The 17,431-nt window shown below is 66.2% G+C and overlaps 1 protein-coding gene across 1 annotated transcript in view; it reads right to left on the bottom strand.

Annotated features, from left to right (window-relative positions):
* Positions 1 to 2,770: 2,770 nt before the first annotated feature.
* GALNT9 (polypeptide N-acetylgalactosaminyltransferase 9) overlaps positions 2,771 to 17,431 on the bottom strand; it is a 58,330-nt gene continuing 43,669 nt past the window's right edge. Inside the window, exons 5-11 of the mRNA XM_077159091.1 lie at positions 16,792 to 16,989; positions 13,245 to 13,362; positions 7,477 to 7,662; positions 6,689 to 6,826; positions 5,101 to 5,196; positions 4,067 to 4,234; positions 2,771 to 2,917 (exon numbers count right to left, since the gene is read on the bottom strand). Coding sequence (XP_077015206.1) covers positions 2,771 to 2,917; positions 4,067 to 4,234; positions 5,101 to 5,196; positions 6,689 to 6,826; positions 7,477 to 7,662; positions 13,245 to 13,362; positions 16,792 to 16,989 — 1,051 coding nt within the window. The remainder of the gene's footprint in view (positions 2,918 to 4,066; positions 4,235 to 5,100; positions 5,197 to 6,688; positions 6,827 to 7,476; positions 7,663 to 13,244; positions 13,363 to 16,791; positions 16,990 to 17,431) is intronic.

Raw genomic sequence — 17,431 nt, 5'->3', positions numbered from 1 at the left:
CACACACACATGCACACACATGCACACTGCCCACAATGCAGGCGCACACACATGCATACACAGGCAGTATGAGCACAGATATAGACATGCACATGCATGCATATACTGCAGCACACATGCACACACACATGCGTGCCCACACCTGCACACATGCCATCACTAGGCTTACTGGGTACCAGGTAGGGCTCTAAAGAGCAGCATTGTGCCTGATATTCAGCAGTGCCTCATATGTAGTTGTTTAAGGACTTAAAAGCGACAGCCCCGGGATATGGTGCTGTCGTTCTTATCTCATTTCACAGATGAAGAAACAGAGGCTCCAAAACAGCAGCAGCTTATTCAGCCCCCACAGCTTATCCAGTTGCACAGCATATCCAACCAGCACAGCTTATCCAACCTACACAGCTTATCCAACCAGCACAGCTTATCCAGACTACACAGCTTATCCAGACTACACAGTTTATCCAGCCAGCACAGCTTATCCAGCTGACACAAATTATACAGCTTATCCATCCAGCACAGCTTATCCAATCAGCACAGCTTATCCAGCCTGCACAGCTTATCCAGCCCGCACAGCTTATCCAGCCCGCACAGCTTATCCAGGCAGCACAGCTTATCCAACCAGCACAGCTTATCCAGCCGGCAGTGTCCTGTGTGTGGGTATCCTGGAGCTTATCCAGCCGGCACAGCTGGACACACCTTCAGGTCACCCACATGCGTGCGGCTCTGCTCCTACTTCCACTCTTTTCAGCCTGGTTTCTGGGTGGAGGCTCCTTGGACTGAGCAGAAGCTGAGGATTCCTGGGAAATCTGTCTTGGAAAATGGCAGGCCCTAAGAGAAAGGGGCTTGCTGACCAGGCAGGTAAAAGTGAAGGAAAAGATTAGAAAAATGAGTGCGTGCCAGGGTCCTGGGCTGGTGGGGGTGACAGGCCAGAGGGAGGATCTATAGCGGAGAGGCCACACAGCCCGCGGGGGTGGTCCACACAGCCCGCGGGGGGAGGGTCCACACAGCCCAGCGGGGGTGGTCCACACAGCCCAGCGGGGGTGGTCCACACAGCTCAGGAGGGGGGTGCGTTAGGGCACGCGGAGCCCAGGTGGCCCCACAGAGACCCGAGCCGCCGGGTGGGATTTGGAGGGGTGGAGTTGGGCGCTTATACTTCCGGTGGAGCGGGTGGCCTGTCGGGACCCTGAGGTCATTTTCTCGCGGTCCCAGGGGGCTTCAGTGCGGCCGTCACAGGCCTGCTGTGGATCCGCGCTGTGGACCGTAACGCTGAGTCGGAGGCTTGAACCGCGGTTCCCACCCTGGGTGTTGGTGGGTGGCGGTGGTGCCAGCTCGCCGCAGCGTCTCGCCTGCATGGGCATCTCAGCGCACGGAAAGGGGTGGGGCAGCAAGGCTCTGCCATTGGACTGGGGCGGGGGGAGCTCTCCGCCGAGAACGGGGGCGGTGGGCTCCCCAGAAGTGGGCTTGGGGTCCCGGAGAACGAGAGGGGGAGAGGGGGCCGCAGCAGGGCGGGAGGTGCGGGGGTTGGGAGGGGTGGGGGGCAGGAGGGGTGGGGGGCAGGAGGCGTGGGAGGCGGGAGGGGTGGGGGGCAGGAGGGGGGCACGGGGCGTGGGGGTCGGGAGGGGTGGGGGGCAGGAAGCATTGGAGGTAGGAGGCATGGGGGCAGGAAGCATGGGGGTCAGGAGGGGTGGGGGTCAGGAGGGGGGGCAGGGGTGTGGGGGGTCAGGAGGGGTGGGGGGCAGGAGGGGGGGCAGGGGTGTGGGGGGTCGGGAGGGGTGGGGGGCAGGAGGCCGGGGCAGGAGGCGTCGGGGTGGCTGCGCCTGGGACAGGCAGCGGGGAGCGCTGCGGCTGGCGAGGACAGACCCGCCCTGGCCCCTGCTGGCGCGGCGGCACGCACGCCCCACCCTGCGGCCTGTCCCCCCAGGCTCTCCTGCTGTGGTGCTGACGTCCCCTGTGGAGTTTCTGGACAGTGGCGAGACTCGAGGTGGGTGTCACTTCCCAGGCAGGGCCCGGTCTCAGGGCCTGCAGGCAGCGTTCCCACTGTGGGGACAGGCGGGGGACAGCTGAGCCCCCCGGGACCCGTGGCTTCTGCCCCTGGGGAGCCTGGCACAGAAGGACGGCTGATATGGTAGGTGGGCTCGCGCCCCCTCTGCCCCCCAACCCCTCCGCGTGTGGGCACGGGCTCTCTCCTTCCAGGCCGGTGCCCTCCGGGGTCCCACCCCCATGAAGTAGAAGCCGTTGAGGGGGGATACAGCCCAGTGCCACAGGCCCCGGCACCCTGTGCCATCCAGCAGGTGTTCGGCTGCACCCTGTGGCGCCCACAGCCCCGACACGGCCCCGCCAGCCGCCGGCCCTTCCACCCAGCCCGGAGCTCGCCCCCAGCAGCCCCTGGCCACAGCTACGGGCTCGGGCCCCTCCCGGCCTGGACCCCATGGCGCTTGGTCGTGGGGATAAGGACAACCCATCTCCCAGGGCCAAGGCCAGAGCGCGGCCTCACACACACGGCACGGACACGGGCGCCGGGCCAGCGGACCTTTATTCACAGGAGTGGGCACTGCGCGTGCCTGGGTGCCCCCCGTCCTCGGTCCAGGCTGCAGCAACCTGGGACTCGGGGGGCACGGCGGGCCCCTCCCCCGGTCACAGGGCGGCTCCGGCTCGGAGACCCCAGCACGGCCGAGTGCGGCCCCCAGCTCAGCGGGACGGCTCAGCACTGGGGGCACGTGGGGCGGGCACGAGGCCAGGTGCCAGGAGGGCGGGCGCAGGGGCCCGCGGGTCAGTGCCGCCCCGGCCGCAGCCAGTTTCTGATCATCCACTTCTGGCCCGAGCACCTCTGCACCACCAGGCGCAGCCCGAAATGCGCGTCTTTGGTCACCTCCACCTCCAGGCAGCGGCCCGTGGCCCGGCTGACGATGGGGCCACCCTGGGGGCAAGGGGCACGTCAGGGGCGGGCGCGGGGTGGCCCAGCCGCCTCCGGCAAGGCGCTCGGCCCGTCTCTGCCCCCCACAGCCACCACCCACCCCTCCCTCCAGGCCCCCACGTCCGGCTTTCCCCAGGGACCCTTCCTGAGGACCTGGCACCCCGATTCTCCCGCCAGCCACTCTGCAGCCCCCACGCTGGGGTGGCTCAGCTGAAGCTGGATGACCGTGACGCGGCTCCAGCAGGTTGTCCCAGCACTGCTGGCCCTCGCTGCCCTGCGCGGACTGTGGCCTTCGCGGGGACCCTGGGTTTATCTGCCCAGCACAACCCAACAGCAGCCTCTTCTGTAGCCCGAAGCCCCCTGACCGTGGCTGAAGATGGACTGAAGCCCCTGGCGGCCTGGGTCTGCAGTCATGTTCCAGCGTCTGCACACGCGGGACCCAGGGGACAGGTCCATGCAGAGTCCCCAGGGAGGGAAAAGGGCCAGGGGGTGGTGGTCAAGGGGGCCACACCAGGAAGGGAGCTCGAAGGCATCACGCTGCCCCTGACCATGGGAGCAGGTGCTGCCGGGTGGGGAGAGGCTCGGGGCTCGGGGCGTGGGCTGGGGTGGGGGTGGGGCCCACAGGGCGGGGCTGGGGCTTTACAGCAGGAAGTGCCGGGCTGGGCTGCGGGCTGAGAGGCGGCGTTGGTGGGCTATCTCCCAGAGAGAGTGTGCAAGGCTGAGGCCCGGACCTGGGAACAGGCCCAGTGGGACAGCAGGGGGCTGCAGCCTGGGCGGCCAGTTCCGATGTGGGTGGACAGACGGGAGGGGTGTGTGGGGAGGGCCGGTGCTGAGCATTGGCCTGGGGGTGGGCAGCTGGCTCCACCAGGCAGGAGCAGCTTCGGGGGCAGCTTTGGGGTGGCAGGCGGGGCCGGCAGGGCAGCGGCAGTGTGGCGGAGAGAGTGCGAGGTCACCCACCTGTCTGTGCAGTGGGGGGTGTTTCTGCCCCGGGGAGAGGGCTGTGGGCTCCGTGGCCACTGCCGCCTGCCCGGTGCGGGCCCCCCCTGCCAGCAGTGACCTGCAGCCCAGAGCCCTCCCTGCATGAAGCGCTCGGCCTGCTGCTCCTGACACCTGCGCTCCCGGGGCGCTGCAGCCCGTCCCCGCCCCACTGACCTGAGTGAAGTCCCACAGCCTCTGAGCCGGCCTGGCCACCTCCTCGCACGTCTTCAGGCTGGGGGTGCGGCCCCCGCCGTCGTCCACCAGGCACCTGGAGTCGGGCAGGAAGGCGGTGGAGCCCAGGGGTCCCAGCTGCAGGAGCCCCCCAGCGCTGTGCCGTACCAGCTGGGGGAGAGTGGACAGCGGTCAGCACCCAGTGCCCTGCCGAGCGTCTCCCCAGCTGGAGATGCCCTGGAGACCAGGGCGGGGCAGCGGGCAGGGGTTGGGGCAGAGGCCGGGGCTCCACGACCACAGGAGACAGTGCCTGGCGCAGGTCGGTGTCCTTGCCTGGCACTGCCACCCCGCCATGTGCCCACGCAGTGAGCCGGGACTGCCTGGGGCTGGGGGGGGCAAGACATCAGAGCTGCCCCGCCTTCAGGGGAGCGGCCACCGTGCACGTCTGCCGGCTCCAGGCTGCCCCGGCCGGGCTGCAGCCATGCCCGGCATCATCGGTTCCAAAAGCACGCGGGGCCACCCCTTGCTGGGGTGGTACCTTATCGCCATCCCGGCACGGCCCACAGGCTCTGGGCTCCAGAGGGCCTCAGCATCAACCTCGGGGGGCACAGGCGGCCCTGGGCTCTGGATGCTTCTCCAGACCCCTACCCCGTGGTTCTGGGGCAAGGCTATGGCCCGCGACCTGCCCTGGCGCCATCCCACCCTGGGGGACAGACCCCATGCAGCCCAGGGCGTGTCTCCCTGCCCGGATTCCCCGGCCTCGGGCTGACGCGGCCAGCGGGGTTGGTGCTGCGCAAGCCCCCGGGGACCCCACAGCGCAAACAAGGCTTCCCCTGCAGGGCTGCCTGCAACAACATCCACGGGGGCGGTGGGATCACGAGAGGCCCCGGCCCCTCCGGGCACCCCCCTCCGGCCCACAGCTGGCCCCACTCATCCCACGCGCAACAGCCCGCCCCACCAGAGCCCTCGTCTCGCCACCATCGGGCAGGGGCAGGGGCCGTGGCCAGGGCCTTGAACGCCAGGCGTCAGGGCCCTACCTGCGAGGACATCCCATGGCATGGGTACAGGATGGCCCGGTCGTCGTCCTCGGCTCCCTGGTCCAGACAGTAGCCGCTGGCTTTGCTGTTTCTCACCTGCACAGAGCCAGGAGGGGCGCGGTGGCCACGCAGGTCCCCAGGGCCCACAGGGCAGAGGGCGACCAAGGACGGGCGTGCAGGACGGAGAGCCTGCCACCAGCGCTGCTCCCCAGGCGAGACGCCCCAAGGCTGCCCTGACGGGAAGGGGCCATGGAGGGGCTGCTGGGCCTGGGACAGGAGAGGAGGGGAGGGAGGAAGGCAGGAAGGGGGGAGGAGGAAGGAGGAGGAAGAAAGGACGGAGGGCTGCTGGGCCTGGGACAGGAGAGGAGGGGAGGGAGGAAGGCAGGAAGGGGGGAGGAGGAAGGAGGAGGACGAAGGAGGACGGAGGGCTGCTGGGCCTGGGACAGGGACAGGGGCCGTGGGAGGCACTTGTGGGATGCTGTGAAGAGGGCGAGCATCTGGGGACGGTGGGCGCCTGGGTTCCCCTGGTCAGACCCAGAGTGGATAGGGGGTCTGCAGTCCCTCGTGGGGAGATTTTCCTGGGGGTCGCAGTGGCACAGATGGGGTGGGAGGGTGAGGGCAGTGCCAGCGGCCGGCTATAAAGAGAACTGTGTGTGTGGCTGGGAGAGCAAGGGGAGACACGTGGGTCTTTGCAGAGCAGGTGTGCCTGAGCTCACATGTGTGTGTGCCTCTGTGCTATACACACGTGTGCACATCGCAGCATACATACCTGACCTGTGCAGATGTAAGTAGGCATTTTGGTGCCTGGACGAAGCTGTGTCTGCACACGTACGTGTGAGCCCTTTACTGGGTATGTGCATAGTCAAGTGCATTACCTGTTGCCGCGGGTCTTCTGTATGCTTGTGCGCGTGTGCACTTCTGTGTGTGCACACAAGTACACGTGGTGTCCCTGTAGGCTTGCGTGTGTGAGGATGTAAATGTGGACCCACATCCCCATGGGATGGGAGTGTTGTGTGTGTGCGCATGGCTTGCTGTGCACACTGCTCCTATACTGCACTCATGTAAACACAGGTGTGGCAGCCGCAGTGTGAGCTGACCTCCCTCCCAGGGCCTATGGGGGAGGGACGTGGCCAAAACCTCCCACCGCTGAGCCTTTGGGTATCCCACTGAGGCTGTGCTCCCGCCGTGCCTACTCCGGGCTCCCCGAGGGAGCAGCACCGTCCACGGCACCTCCTGCCTGCTGCTTCCTCCCCGGCTCCTCTCAGCTATCCCTTGACAGGGACCCCAGCACATGTCTCCCTGCCTCCCCCCAGAGGCCCCTGACATCTGCTTCTGCCTCCCCAGGCTTGTGCACGTGTCCCTGTGTCTGCGCATGTGTGCACACGCACGTGCATGCGTGTGTGTTAGTGTGGGCTCAGACCACCTGTGTGCCCTGCACCTGGGAAGGCACCACATTCTTCACACTCATCAACGTGAGGGTGCTGGGGTGTGGGGCACGGGGTGTGGGGGCAGTGGGGATGGGTTATTGGGGTGGGGGGCCGTGGGGTGGGGGTACGAGGGAGCGGGGAGGGCAGGGGGGCGGTGGTACCTCTCCGTACGCGAGGGTGTCGTTGTAGACCCGCATCTCGGGGTACACGTTGCCCAGGTACCACTTGAAGCTGCGGCACTTGAGCCTCCGGCGCAGCGCCACGCGCTCGCTCACATCCCCGAAGTCGACCCCTGGGTTCTGCGTGGCAGGACGAGCAGGCAGACCCTCTCGGTGACCACCCAGGGCGCGAGTCTCCCCTGGTGCCGTCCTACCTAGCCCGAGGCCCGGCTGGGGTACAGCCTCCGGGCCCCCAGACCCCAGGGCTCAGGGCCGCCAGGCCAGGTGGGCTCCTGGGCACGCCTGCAGGACAGGGGGCCTCACCCTGCACCCCAAGGCCTCAGGATGGCTCTCAGGCCCGGGAGGCCCGCAGCGGGCATCCTCCCAGCCAGGCTGACCTGCGGGACCCGGGGCCTCAGGCTGTCAGCGGGACCCTGGGGGCTGGGGCTGGGGTCAGCCAAATCCACCCGGCCCTGGCACAATAGAAACCCAGGACAGCGGGGCTCAGGGGCGCCCCTGGCTGGCGCTTCCCCACACCGCTGCTGCCACGGGGGTCACCCAGGGGCTCTGCTGGGGAGCGCGCAGGCCCAGGTAACGACTCCCGGGGGAGCTGACCCACTGGCCCGGAGACTCGCCCTGGAGTCCCCGCGGGTGCCCTGGCTCCTGGTGCAGACCTGTGCGGCCAGCCCAGGGCCGTCGGCTGCCGCGCAGCCCCTCCCTGCAGGGGGCACTCCCGCCCCATGCCCCCATCCTGAAGCCCCGCCCCATCCCGATGTCACGCCCCCTCTTACGGTCATGGGGATGTTCCAGGCCATGTACACGTGGGACTTGAAGTCGTCCATCCACACCTCAGCCGCGCGCAGCGCGTTGCGCCGGGCGTAGTAGTCGATGTCGTTGTTGTAGGGTTTCCTCGTGCGCTCGATGTGCGCCACGCGGGAGCAGGGCAGCACCTCCATGCTGCCGCCGCACTGCCACACCTGTGGGCACAGGCCTGAGCCGCCTCCCGGGACCTCCCTGACCTTCCCCCCGGGACCCTCCCCCAGGGACCCTCCCCCGACCCTCCCCCTCAGACCCTCCCCCCGGGACCCTCCCCCTTGGACCCTGCCCCCGGGACCCTCCCCCTCAGACCGTCCCCAGACCCTCCCCAGGACCACCCATGGACCGGAGGAGATGGCAATGACTCAGGGACATCTCTGCGGCCTCCTCCTGTGAGCCAGGGCAGCCCCTCACCCCTGCATGCCTGCCTGGCTGCCCCCAGGGAGCACGTCCCCGTGGCCCTGCTCTGGCACCGAGTCTGGTGGGGTCTCTAGACGCTGCGGCCACCCAGGCAGCCAAGCCACAGACTTGGGTGATTCCCACCCGAACTTGGGCACAAGGCGGCCCTCCGTGTGGGTTTCCCAGCAGTGTTTATTCACCTTGCAACGGCAGGTCTACAACCCGGGGCCTTTTCCCCAAAGCTTCCCCTTCGCCCTGACCCCCACACTGGATGGCTGTTTCCATTCCCTGTCGCCCCGCTGGGCGCCGGGTCTCTGCTGGGGCCTGGGAGGGAAGAGGAGGACCCACCTCCCAGCACCCCGAACGGAGCCACAGCCTACATGTGTGCGCTCGGCGACGCCACCCAGACGCGGCCAAGAAGGCGCAGCCACCACGGAGGGGCACGCTCACACCGCGCCACGCCAGAAAGACACGCGCGGCAGTTCTAAGCACTAACTTCCTCCCCAAAGGAAGCGCCGAGCAAACGTCAAGTAAACATTCTGAACCCAGAAAACAAATGAACTTTCAGTGTGGTCTCTTCACCTCTACTTCGGGATGTATGAAACCGATGAGCCCCAATTTCCGTTAGTATCCGCTCCTTCCCCTCCCCGCACCCACCCCCCCGCCCCCGACACCGGACAGAGCCCGCGGGCCTGGTGAACGTGGAACCAGCCCCTCCCAGTCAGATCGCTGCCCCCAAACTGCCCGAATCCATACATTTTGGGGTGACATCAATTTGTAGGTGATGAGAGACAGTTTCTTGTCTCATGTCGCTCACCCCCGCACTGCAAGGTCAGAGAGGTTAAGCCACCTGCACAAGGTCACACAGCAGGGATGAGGCAGAGCTGGCATCCAGCCCAGGCCTGTAGGCCCCCAGGCCCTTGACGTCCCGCAGCCCCTGCACTTGGGGAGGCAGCGTCCCCATGTGGAGTCAGCGACAGCAGCACCAGAACGGGGAAAGCACGGCCACCTGACTGGGGGAGGGGCACGCAGCTCTGCACAGGGTGTGGGGGGCACAGGGCAACGATGGGCAAGGACGGGCTGAGAATGCAGAGGAGCTGCGGAAGTGGGAATCTGTCACCTTTTATTGCCGGGAGGAAGGGCCCCAACCCTTTAATGATCGCGCAGCGATGTGACTCGATTTCCCTCTTCCTGTGTTGAAAGCAGCGCTGCAGCGCACAGCCGGGACTTTCCTCGAGAGGCGCGTGCGCGGCGACTTCGAGGCGCTGAGTTTTGTACCGGGATCCCGTTGGCTGCCGGAACAGTGGCTCCCTGCTCATGGGTGGGCTTGCCCCCTGCGGCCCCCTGGCGTGTCCGGTGCCCCCGCAGCCGCTGGCCCCGAGCGGGGACCGGTGTCGTGAGTGCTCCGAGGCTGCGGCCCCCGGCCCATCTGTAGCCATCCTGCCAGCCGCTGCACTGAGGGCAGTCCCTGGGGCTGGTGTGTCCCGGGGTGCACAGGTGTGGGGTGCTGGCATGTCCCAGGGTGCACAGGGGGCTGGCGTGTCCCGGGGTGCACAGGTGTGGGGGGCTGGTTGTCCCGGGGTGCCCGGGGGGCTGGCGTGTCCCGGGGTGCACAGGTGTGGGGGGCTGGTTGTCCCGGGGTGCCCGGGGGGCTGGCGTGTCCCAGCAGCACAAGTGTGGGGGGCTGACACAGCACCCCATGGGCCACTGTGCGGCATCTGGAGAGACTCCAGCCCAGACAGAAGAGCCGGGGGCCGCCAGGGGCACTGGCTGCTTGTATCTCCCACACCTTGCGGGCCGGAGGTTTCGGAGCTCAGTCCTCTCTCCGCTTCGCGCCTACATCCTCATTTTACTTTTCTCCTTTGGTTTATCTGCAACTTATTTTACTCTGTGGGATTTTGTGTTTCCTTGTGAGCTCCCTTCCAGTGTGTCAGAGAAAACAGAACACACATTTCCCTATGTCCATACACGCAGGCCAGTCCTCAGTGCCTGTGGGTCACACCTGTGGTCACACCTGTGGGTCACACCTGCACGTTCACGTACTCGGGAGCACCAGCAGCAGCGCCTGCGGCGTCTATGCTCATCCGCCGGCACGCACAGAGGGGCCACCCGCCCGGCCGCCTCTCAGCTCAGCTGCACAGCCCCCGGCCCCACCCGCTCCCCGTCCTTCCCGGCACCTGCACGCCTCCAGCCTCACCCCCAGCACCCCCAAGCAGCGCGAGCCCCAGACCTCCCCTGCAGGGTCCCTTCCTCGCCCCTTCTTCAAACGCTCGCGGAGGAGGAGCCTTTTTCCTCCTCTCCCCGCAGCTCCTCCCCAGTCTCTCCGGGCACTAGGATCAGCCTCCTGCGTGCCCCGCGCCAGCCTCCGGGGACAGCGCGGCGGCCGCCCGTGCGTGTTGTGCAGAGACCCCGCGCCCCCGCGGACGCAAACCCGTGTCTGGGCCTGAGCCCCTCCCCGCCGGGCCGGTGAGCCCCGTGCCCTGCCCACGCCCCGCCCGCTCCGACAGTTCCCCCCTCGGGTGGGCGCCCCGGGCGCCTCCACTGCACCCTCCCCAACCCTGCCCAGGTCTGGGATACCCTCCCTGCCCCGGGGCCGCCCCACGTCTGCTGGGCCGGACACCCCACCCCTGCTGCAGCGAGCACAAGCGCCTGGAGGGCTCCACCGCTGCCCCCCCCCCCCACCTCCGGGTGCGGTCAGCAGCGAGGCCGCAGGAAGGGGAGGCTCGACAAGGCGAGGTGGGGAAAGAGGCGCCAAGGGGCCGGGAGCCCAGGTCCGCGAAGCCGGGGCCGCCTGACGTCCACCTGGGGACCGGGCCTGAGCCAGAAACCTCGGCAACCGGAGCCACTGGGGGTCGGGGTCTCCTGCACCCCCGCCCCTGTGGCCAACTCGCGCCGTGTCCACCCCGGGGAGGGGGGGGGTTCGGTGACCAAGGGACGCTGGCACATGGAGGGATCCGCGGTTCACCACCGGAATCCATTTAAAATGTGTAATTGAGGCATGGATCCTAAATTTGTGATTTAAAATTGGACAGAGTGAGAAGGAATACATCTGCAACAATCCTGAAACATTTAAGAGAATTTGAAATTTGGTTTAAGCTTAATTTAATAGCAATATTAGAATTTTTCAAGCCCTTGTGGGATTTCTGCTAGATATCAGGCATTAAAGGATTTAAAAAGAAAAGAAAGTATGTTACATTTAAAACTATCAGGTTCGAGGGAATTTAATTAACTCCGTGCAAATGCTCAGGAATTGTTAAATGGCATTTAATCTGTTCACCTTGACTTAATCAAAATTAATCAAAGAAAAAGGGAAGGTGATTGTTCCTACTTTATGACATTGATAACCAAAACAACATGATTTCTAATTTTAACTTAAAGGCTTAAGTCAAATAGGCTTTGAAATGGGTAACTTTCTTGGCCTGTGTATACAGTTTAAAAAACTGGCCTTCCATGCGCCCGACGCTCTGCTAGGAAGGGATCAGGGCAGCAGACCCCACCCTCAGCAGAGTTGCCGTGGGGAGACCTAGTGTCCCCCGAAAGAACACGAGACCTGAAGGCCGAGCAGGGGCTCGCTTGGCCGGAGGAGGCAGAGGGGACCTGGAATCCACACGCCACCCCGTCAGAGTAGCCTCCGGCCGGGAGGATCAGGGGGTGCAGGGGTATGTGGGGAGTCGCTGTGGACGCCGGGGAGCAGTTCTGGTTTACGCGCAGTGACTGCGTGGTGTGGGTGTGCATCTGAGACCCTGGGAGCTGAGGGTTCTGCCTGCACTGTCTGACCTGCCGCTCTCTCAGCGTGTTCCCTTGTTACTGCTGTCACCTCCCTGCCTTTCCGCTCCGCTCTTCACACCTCCACCAACCTGCAGGCCCCCCTGCTCAAATGCCAGGCCTGTGTGCCCAGGGTGGTGCACGCTGGCTTCCGGGTCCGTGCTGGGCAACGCGGACACCAGAGCCCAATCCCCATGCGCAGGGGCCGTGTGGGCAGTGCCGGCACACCCACTGCCCGGAGCCTTTGGGGGCCTAGGGCATCAGCCCTCAACGGCCCCGAAGGGTCTGCTGGACCCCAGGTGAGGACACAGGTCCAGGCGTGGATCACAAGTGTGGCCCCCAGGCGTGGACACGGGCCCAGGTATGGACCCCAGGTCTGGACACAAGCACAGTCGCAGGCAAGGTCCCCAGGCGTGGTCCAGGCATGTCTAGCATCAGCCCAGATTCGTCATGGCTCCAGGACTGGCCTCTGCCCACCCTGGGTGTCCCCTGCCCACCCCCCGACCAGACACTGGGGGTCTCTGGGGCTTCCAGTTCCTCCAGGAACTTGAGTCGCCTCTGGGGCAGTGAGTGGAAACAGCCCACCTCGCAGCATCTCGCCTGGAAACTTCTCAGAGGGTGGCACCCCGCGTCCATCTCGCCCGGTGACTGTGACACCCTAACCCCGTCCGGGAGCCCACTGGGCTTAAGAGGCAGCACTGCGCATTGGTTAGGGTCTCGAGCTCGTCGGGCCTCAGGCTCCAGCCTCCGCGAAGCCACTTCCCTTTTCCAGACCCTGTGCTCGAGCGTAAAACAGGGGTCCCCTTTACCCAGGGTCCTCACTGAGGCAGCGAAACACTGGTGCACAGCTCCTGGGGTGTGGCAGGAGCTCAGCGGGCGCGCGCCGCCCTCACGGCTCCCAGGCTGCGGAAATCATGCCCCCCTGCCTCCTGAGCCCTGCGGGTCCACGCTGCTGTCCCAAGCCCGGCCTGGCCTCCATGGCTGAGTGTCCGTGGCAGGGTGGCCTGGGTGGGGCATCCTTGGGACCCTCAGCCCCCCGCACTCTGCCCAGCTTCCCGGGGGGGGGAGGGAGCCGTGCGTGGACGGGGAATGCCCAGGCCCCCCAACTGGGCCCTGCTGCTCCTCCCTGCCCGCCCGCCAGGGACACTTAGGCCACGAGAGAAAGCAGCCCACACCCCCGCCGTCCCCCCAGCTCAGCTCTCGGGCACCCCATGCCCTCTCGGCCTGCAGACGCCGTGGGGACATGTCTGGCTGCCTGCCCCTCCGACGGCGTGAATTTGGGGAGTTGAGACCTGCCCCCCTTCCCAAGGAGCCGGCCCCCTGCAGCGGGAGCAGCCTGCGGGACGTGCTACCATCCCCACGCAACAGTGACCACAAATGACGGCCACGCAGAGGGTGAGCCCCGTCAGTCCTTCGATCCGCAGGCACCAGGCGCCCAGCGGGCCTGCTGGGAAAGCGCCGTACACGGAGCGGGGTCGGCCTCACCCTCCGCGGGTCGGTGTCCCACGACCCCTGCAGAGGCATGTGGAGCACGGGCGGCCCCCACGGCCCCCACCCAGCAGGGCACGCGCCCACTCACCCTCATGCCCAGCTCAATGTTCTCCCCGCCGTACACCTCCATGCCGGGGTCCAGCAGGCCAATGTCCCCGAAATACTCGCGGTCCACCACGAAGGAGCAGCCGATCATGGCAGGGGTCCTGGTGGGGGCAGAAAAGGCTGAGAGTGCCACCGGACCCCTGGGGCGCCATGCCCAGGGTGGCCTCCAGGGACCAGGCGCCCCTCAGAGCCTGGAGCAGCACCAACCGGCGTGCAGACGCTTTGGCGTAACCACAGGGACCGGCACCACACTCTGTTTGGGCGACTGAGTGCCGGGACTGAAGTCCGGTCGGCGTGCCGTGGGCCGCCCCATGGTCCCCAGCCTCCTCACCCCCCTGGGCCCATTAGCCTTCCTGCGCCACTATTTTGTCCTGACCGAGCACCAGGAGTCAGGGTGCAGTTCCTTGACAAGCTCAGCGTGGAGTCAGGGTGCAGCGGGCAGAGGCGCAGGTGGCCCTGTGCGCGTCCGAGGACCCGCGTTCCTGGGGGCCTCTCTGCACAGGTGCACGACCCCTGCAGCTGCGTGTGGACAACGGCGCCGATGCTTCTGCAACATCTCTCCTTAACGGTACACCTGTTACTGTGTATGCTGCATGGCGGCGTCAGGGTTCATTCTTTTTCCACTGGGTATCCCGTTATTGCAGCACCATGTGTTGAACTGTTTGTGGGGTTTGTTTGTCTCTGGTTTTGTGGCTTTCTCTATTTGGGACATGCATGAGCTGGGAACCAGACCCAGGTCTCCCGCCTGGCAGGTGAGATTCTACCACTGCACCAAGTGTCAGTAAGCTCAGCCTTGTCCCCACGTGTGAACTCGTGCGCTGGTGGGCTAGTGAGGGGAGGAAGTCATGAGTTGGGCCTGGCCCAGGACGCCGGTTCAGAGGCAGAGGTGGTGAAAGCCGGGGCTGCTGACACAGCAGCAGAGGGCCAGTGGGCGTCAGCACCGCTCACCTGTATGTGGGACCGCAGCGCTCAGTCACTCATTCGTTCACTCATTCATTAACTCAGTCAGGAATTTCTGACACACCGAGTGCTTACGGGGTGCTGGGGGTGGAAAAGGGAACCTGTCTGTGCAAGCATGTGAGTCCCTCCTCTGGTTCTCCTGGGTGGGCACTGAGGAGCAGAGATGCTGGGATTCCACGCTGAGCTTGTCAAGGAACTGCCAAACCGTTTCCCAAAGCAGCTGCCCCATCTCACACCCCCTGCCACGCACGCGAGTCCCCAGGGAGACCTGGATGGGTGCCAGGCCAGCCCACCCCCCAGGCTGGTCGCACCGAGGCTCCCCCAGCTCCCCACCATCTCTCGCCTGATGTGGGGTCTCAGGCCCCTCAGCTGCGGGCCCCATGCGAGGGGACGCCATGGCCAGGGTTGTCTGAGGCCCGAGGGTCACAGCTATGGGGCACTGTGTCCTGATGTGGCCCTAAGAGCCGTCCCTGATGACCTCGCGTCCTCGCCACGTCCTGGCAGGGACTCGGGGCTGCAGCTCCTGAAGGCCAGGTCAAGGCCTGTCCCCGCCTCGGTGGCTCTCTCCCCACAGAGCCTCTGAGTGGGGCCATGGCTGCTAGGGCTCTCTGGACACGGGAGCTGGCAGCGACCAGGCCTGCACCTGCTGCCCCCCCTCCCGTCTGCGCCTGACACGGGAAGGGGCTCCATCATGCACAGAGACCGAGGCACCATGTCCCACCCACCCTCTCCAGGTGAGTGGGCAGCCCCCCAGGTGGAGCTCTGCACTGGGCCTGCCGTAGGGTCCAGCCCCGGCCAGAGGGAGCGCTGTCCGCCAGTCCAGTGTACGTCCTGTGCGCCCCGCGCCCCGCGCCCAGGGCTTCCATGCAGGCTGTGAGCAGACCCACCTCCCTCTCGGGCAGCTGCAGCCTGCTCAGAGCCCCCAGCCCGCTTCCAATTCAAAGGGAGCTCGCTGCCAGCACGTCCAGGACCGGGCAGCATCTTCAGGAGACTCTGAGCCTCTGGCCGCCTCAGGGGACGGCCGTGGTCCCCCGGCCCCCCGGCCCCCAGGACCTGACCCGGGCACACACCCAGCCTTGGCGAGCCTGAAGCATAGGGTGCCCCAGACCCACCCTGAGCACAGCCGCCAGGAAGCTGGCCTGCCGTCCCCGGAGCGCGAGTGCGTGAGGGGACCCCGCGGGGCATTTGTGGGGCAGCCAGGAAACCAGGCTGTGAGAGAGTGGCGACTTTCCCAGGGCAGTGTTGCAGGGCCTGTCAGAGGCCTGTGCGGGTACAGTTTCCTCAGGGAGGGGTGTCCCAGCCGGAGCCCCTAAAATCCACCCTCCTGGAGGAGCAGGGGTCTCAGGGCTTCAGGGAGTTCTGGGGAAGGAGTGGGGAGCTCAGACGGCTGCAGGAGCTCAGCAGGCGCAGTGCAAAGCCGGGGGCGTAAGGAAACAGTCCACAGAACCACAAGGGCCAAGTGAGTGGACGGGGGCGGTGGGGACGCACCGAGGCCTCACGCCCTGCTTAGGGGCCCTTCTCGCCCCCGCTGGCTGCTCTCTTGTGAGAGTGTGCCCGTTACTAGACCTTCTGCATCTGCCAAAGACGCTGGATTATGTTTTAAAAATGCAAAATCTGCATTGTATGTTTGGGGAGCGAAGTCAAAATAAGATTTAGAAAACCTGTGGGGTCAGAAGAAGCGGCTGGGTGGGGTTCTGACGCGCCCCTCACCTGCACATGTCCCTGCCCCACGTCGCGCCCCCGCGGCGTGCCCACCCCCGGCCCCTCCCCTTGTGCCTGCCTCCCTTCGCCACCTCCTGTCCCTCCTCCCCTGCACTTCTCCATCAGGGCACTCGCCTCTCTGACAGGTTTGTCGCTTCGTCTCTTGGTTTCTCTCCCTGTCTCTGTCTCCCTTCTGTCTGTCTAACTGTCTCTCATTCTCCATTATCTCGTCCTTTACTTCAGTCACACACCTGCACCCACCCTGCCTGCTGCAATGTCTGGGGCCTTGTCCGTTTATCCTGACTGCTGCTGTGCCTGGAGCCAGGTCTGTCTGTCCTGCTGCCTGCGCTTGGGGTGGGTCCATGAGTCCCGCCGCCTGCCCTGGGAGCCTGGTCCGTCTGTCCTGCCGCCCATGCTTGGGGTGTGTTCATCTGTCCTGCCGTCTTACTGGGAGCCCAGTCGGTCTGTCCTGTTGCTGCACCTGGGAGCGTGGTCTGTCTTTCCTGGCAGCTGTGCTCGGGGTGGGTCTGTGTGTCCCGCCTCCCACCCTGGGAGTCCAGTCCGTCTGTCCCAGCAGCTGTGCTTGGGGTGGGTCCGTGTGTCCCGTCGCCTGCCCCAGGAGCGTGGTCGGTCCGTCCTGGTGGCTGTGCTCGGGGTGGGTCCGTTTGTCTCGCCTCCCGCCCTGGGAGCCCAGTCCATCTGTCCTGGCGGCTGTGCTCGGGGTGGGTCCGTGTGTCTCGCCTCCTGCCCTGGGAGCCCAGTGCGTCTGTCTAGGCGGCGGTGCTCAGGGTGGGTCCGTGTGTCCCCTGGTCTGCCCTGGAAGCGTGGTGGGTCCATCCCTGCGGCCGTGGCCCGGCTCCCCGCCTCACCTGATGGGCGCGGCCTCGTCACCGCGGTCCAGCCAGTCCTGCGGCGGGACGATGTACATGCACCACAGGCCCCAGTTGTAGCCGTGGGCGGCGCTGGCGTACTGCTGTACCTCGAACGTGCTGTGCTTGATGTTGTCGATGGCGGGCAGCACCACGCGCCGCCGGTCCTCGCGGATGCGCGCCAGGGCCGGCTCTGCCCTGCGGAGGCAGCGTCAGGGGCGGGAGGCGCCCGGCCAGCGCAGAGACCCCCGCCCCGACCTGCGGCCCCGCCCCGACCTGCCCCCTCACCGATCAGCGCCCCTCCCAGCTGCGGCCCCTGCACGTCTCCCCGCCTGAGCCCAGCAGGCCGAGCACCGGCCAGGGGTCCGCACGCTCCTCCCAACCAGCGCCTCGGGACAGCCTCTGGTGCCTGAAGGTCAAGGTGCCCCTGCCCCCCCGCTGCCTCAGACCCCAGCTCAGCTGCGTTCTGAAAAACCCCCCAGGTGCCAGGAAACCAGACAAGTTGGCCCCTCCAGTCTGTCCAGCTGTAGTCCCTTCGGCCTCTGCAACCCTCTGTCCTCCCCAGAATCCACCTCGTGCTCTGGGAAGCGGGTCAGCCCCTTCCTGACCAGCTGGGACAGAAGCTTCTCCCGGCCCCTGC

This window comes from Tamandua tetradactyla, chromosome 5 (assembly GCF_023851605.1).
Source record: "Tamandua tetradactyla isolate mTamTet1 chromosome 5, mTamTet1.pri, whole genome shotgun sequence".
NCBI classification, from domain to species: Eukaryota; Metazoa; Chordata; class Mammalia; order Pilosa; family Myrmecophagidae; genus Tamandua; species Tamandua tetradactyla.
This window is presented reverse-complemented; position numbering and strand designations above follow the sequence as displayed.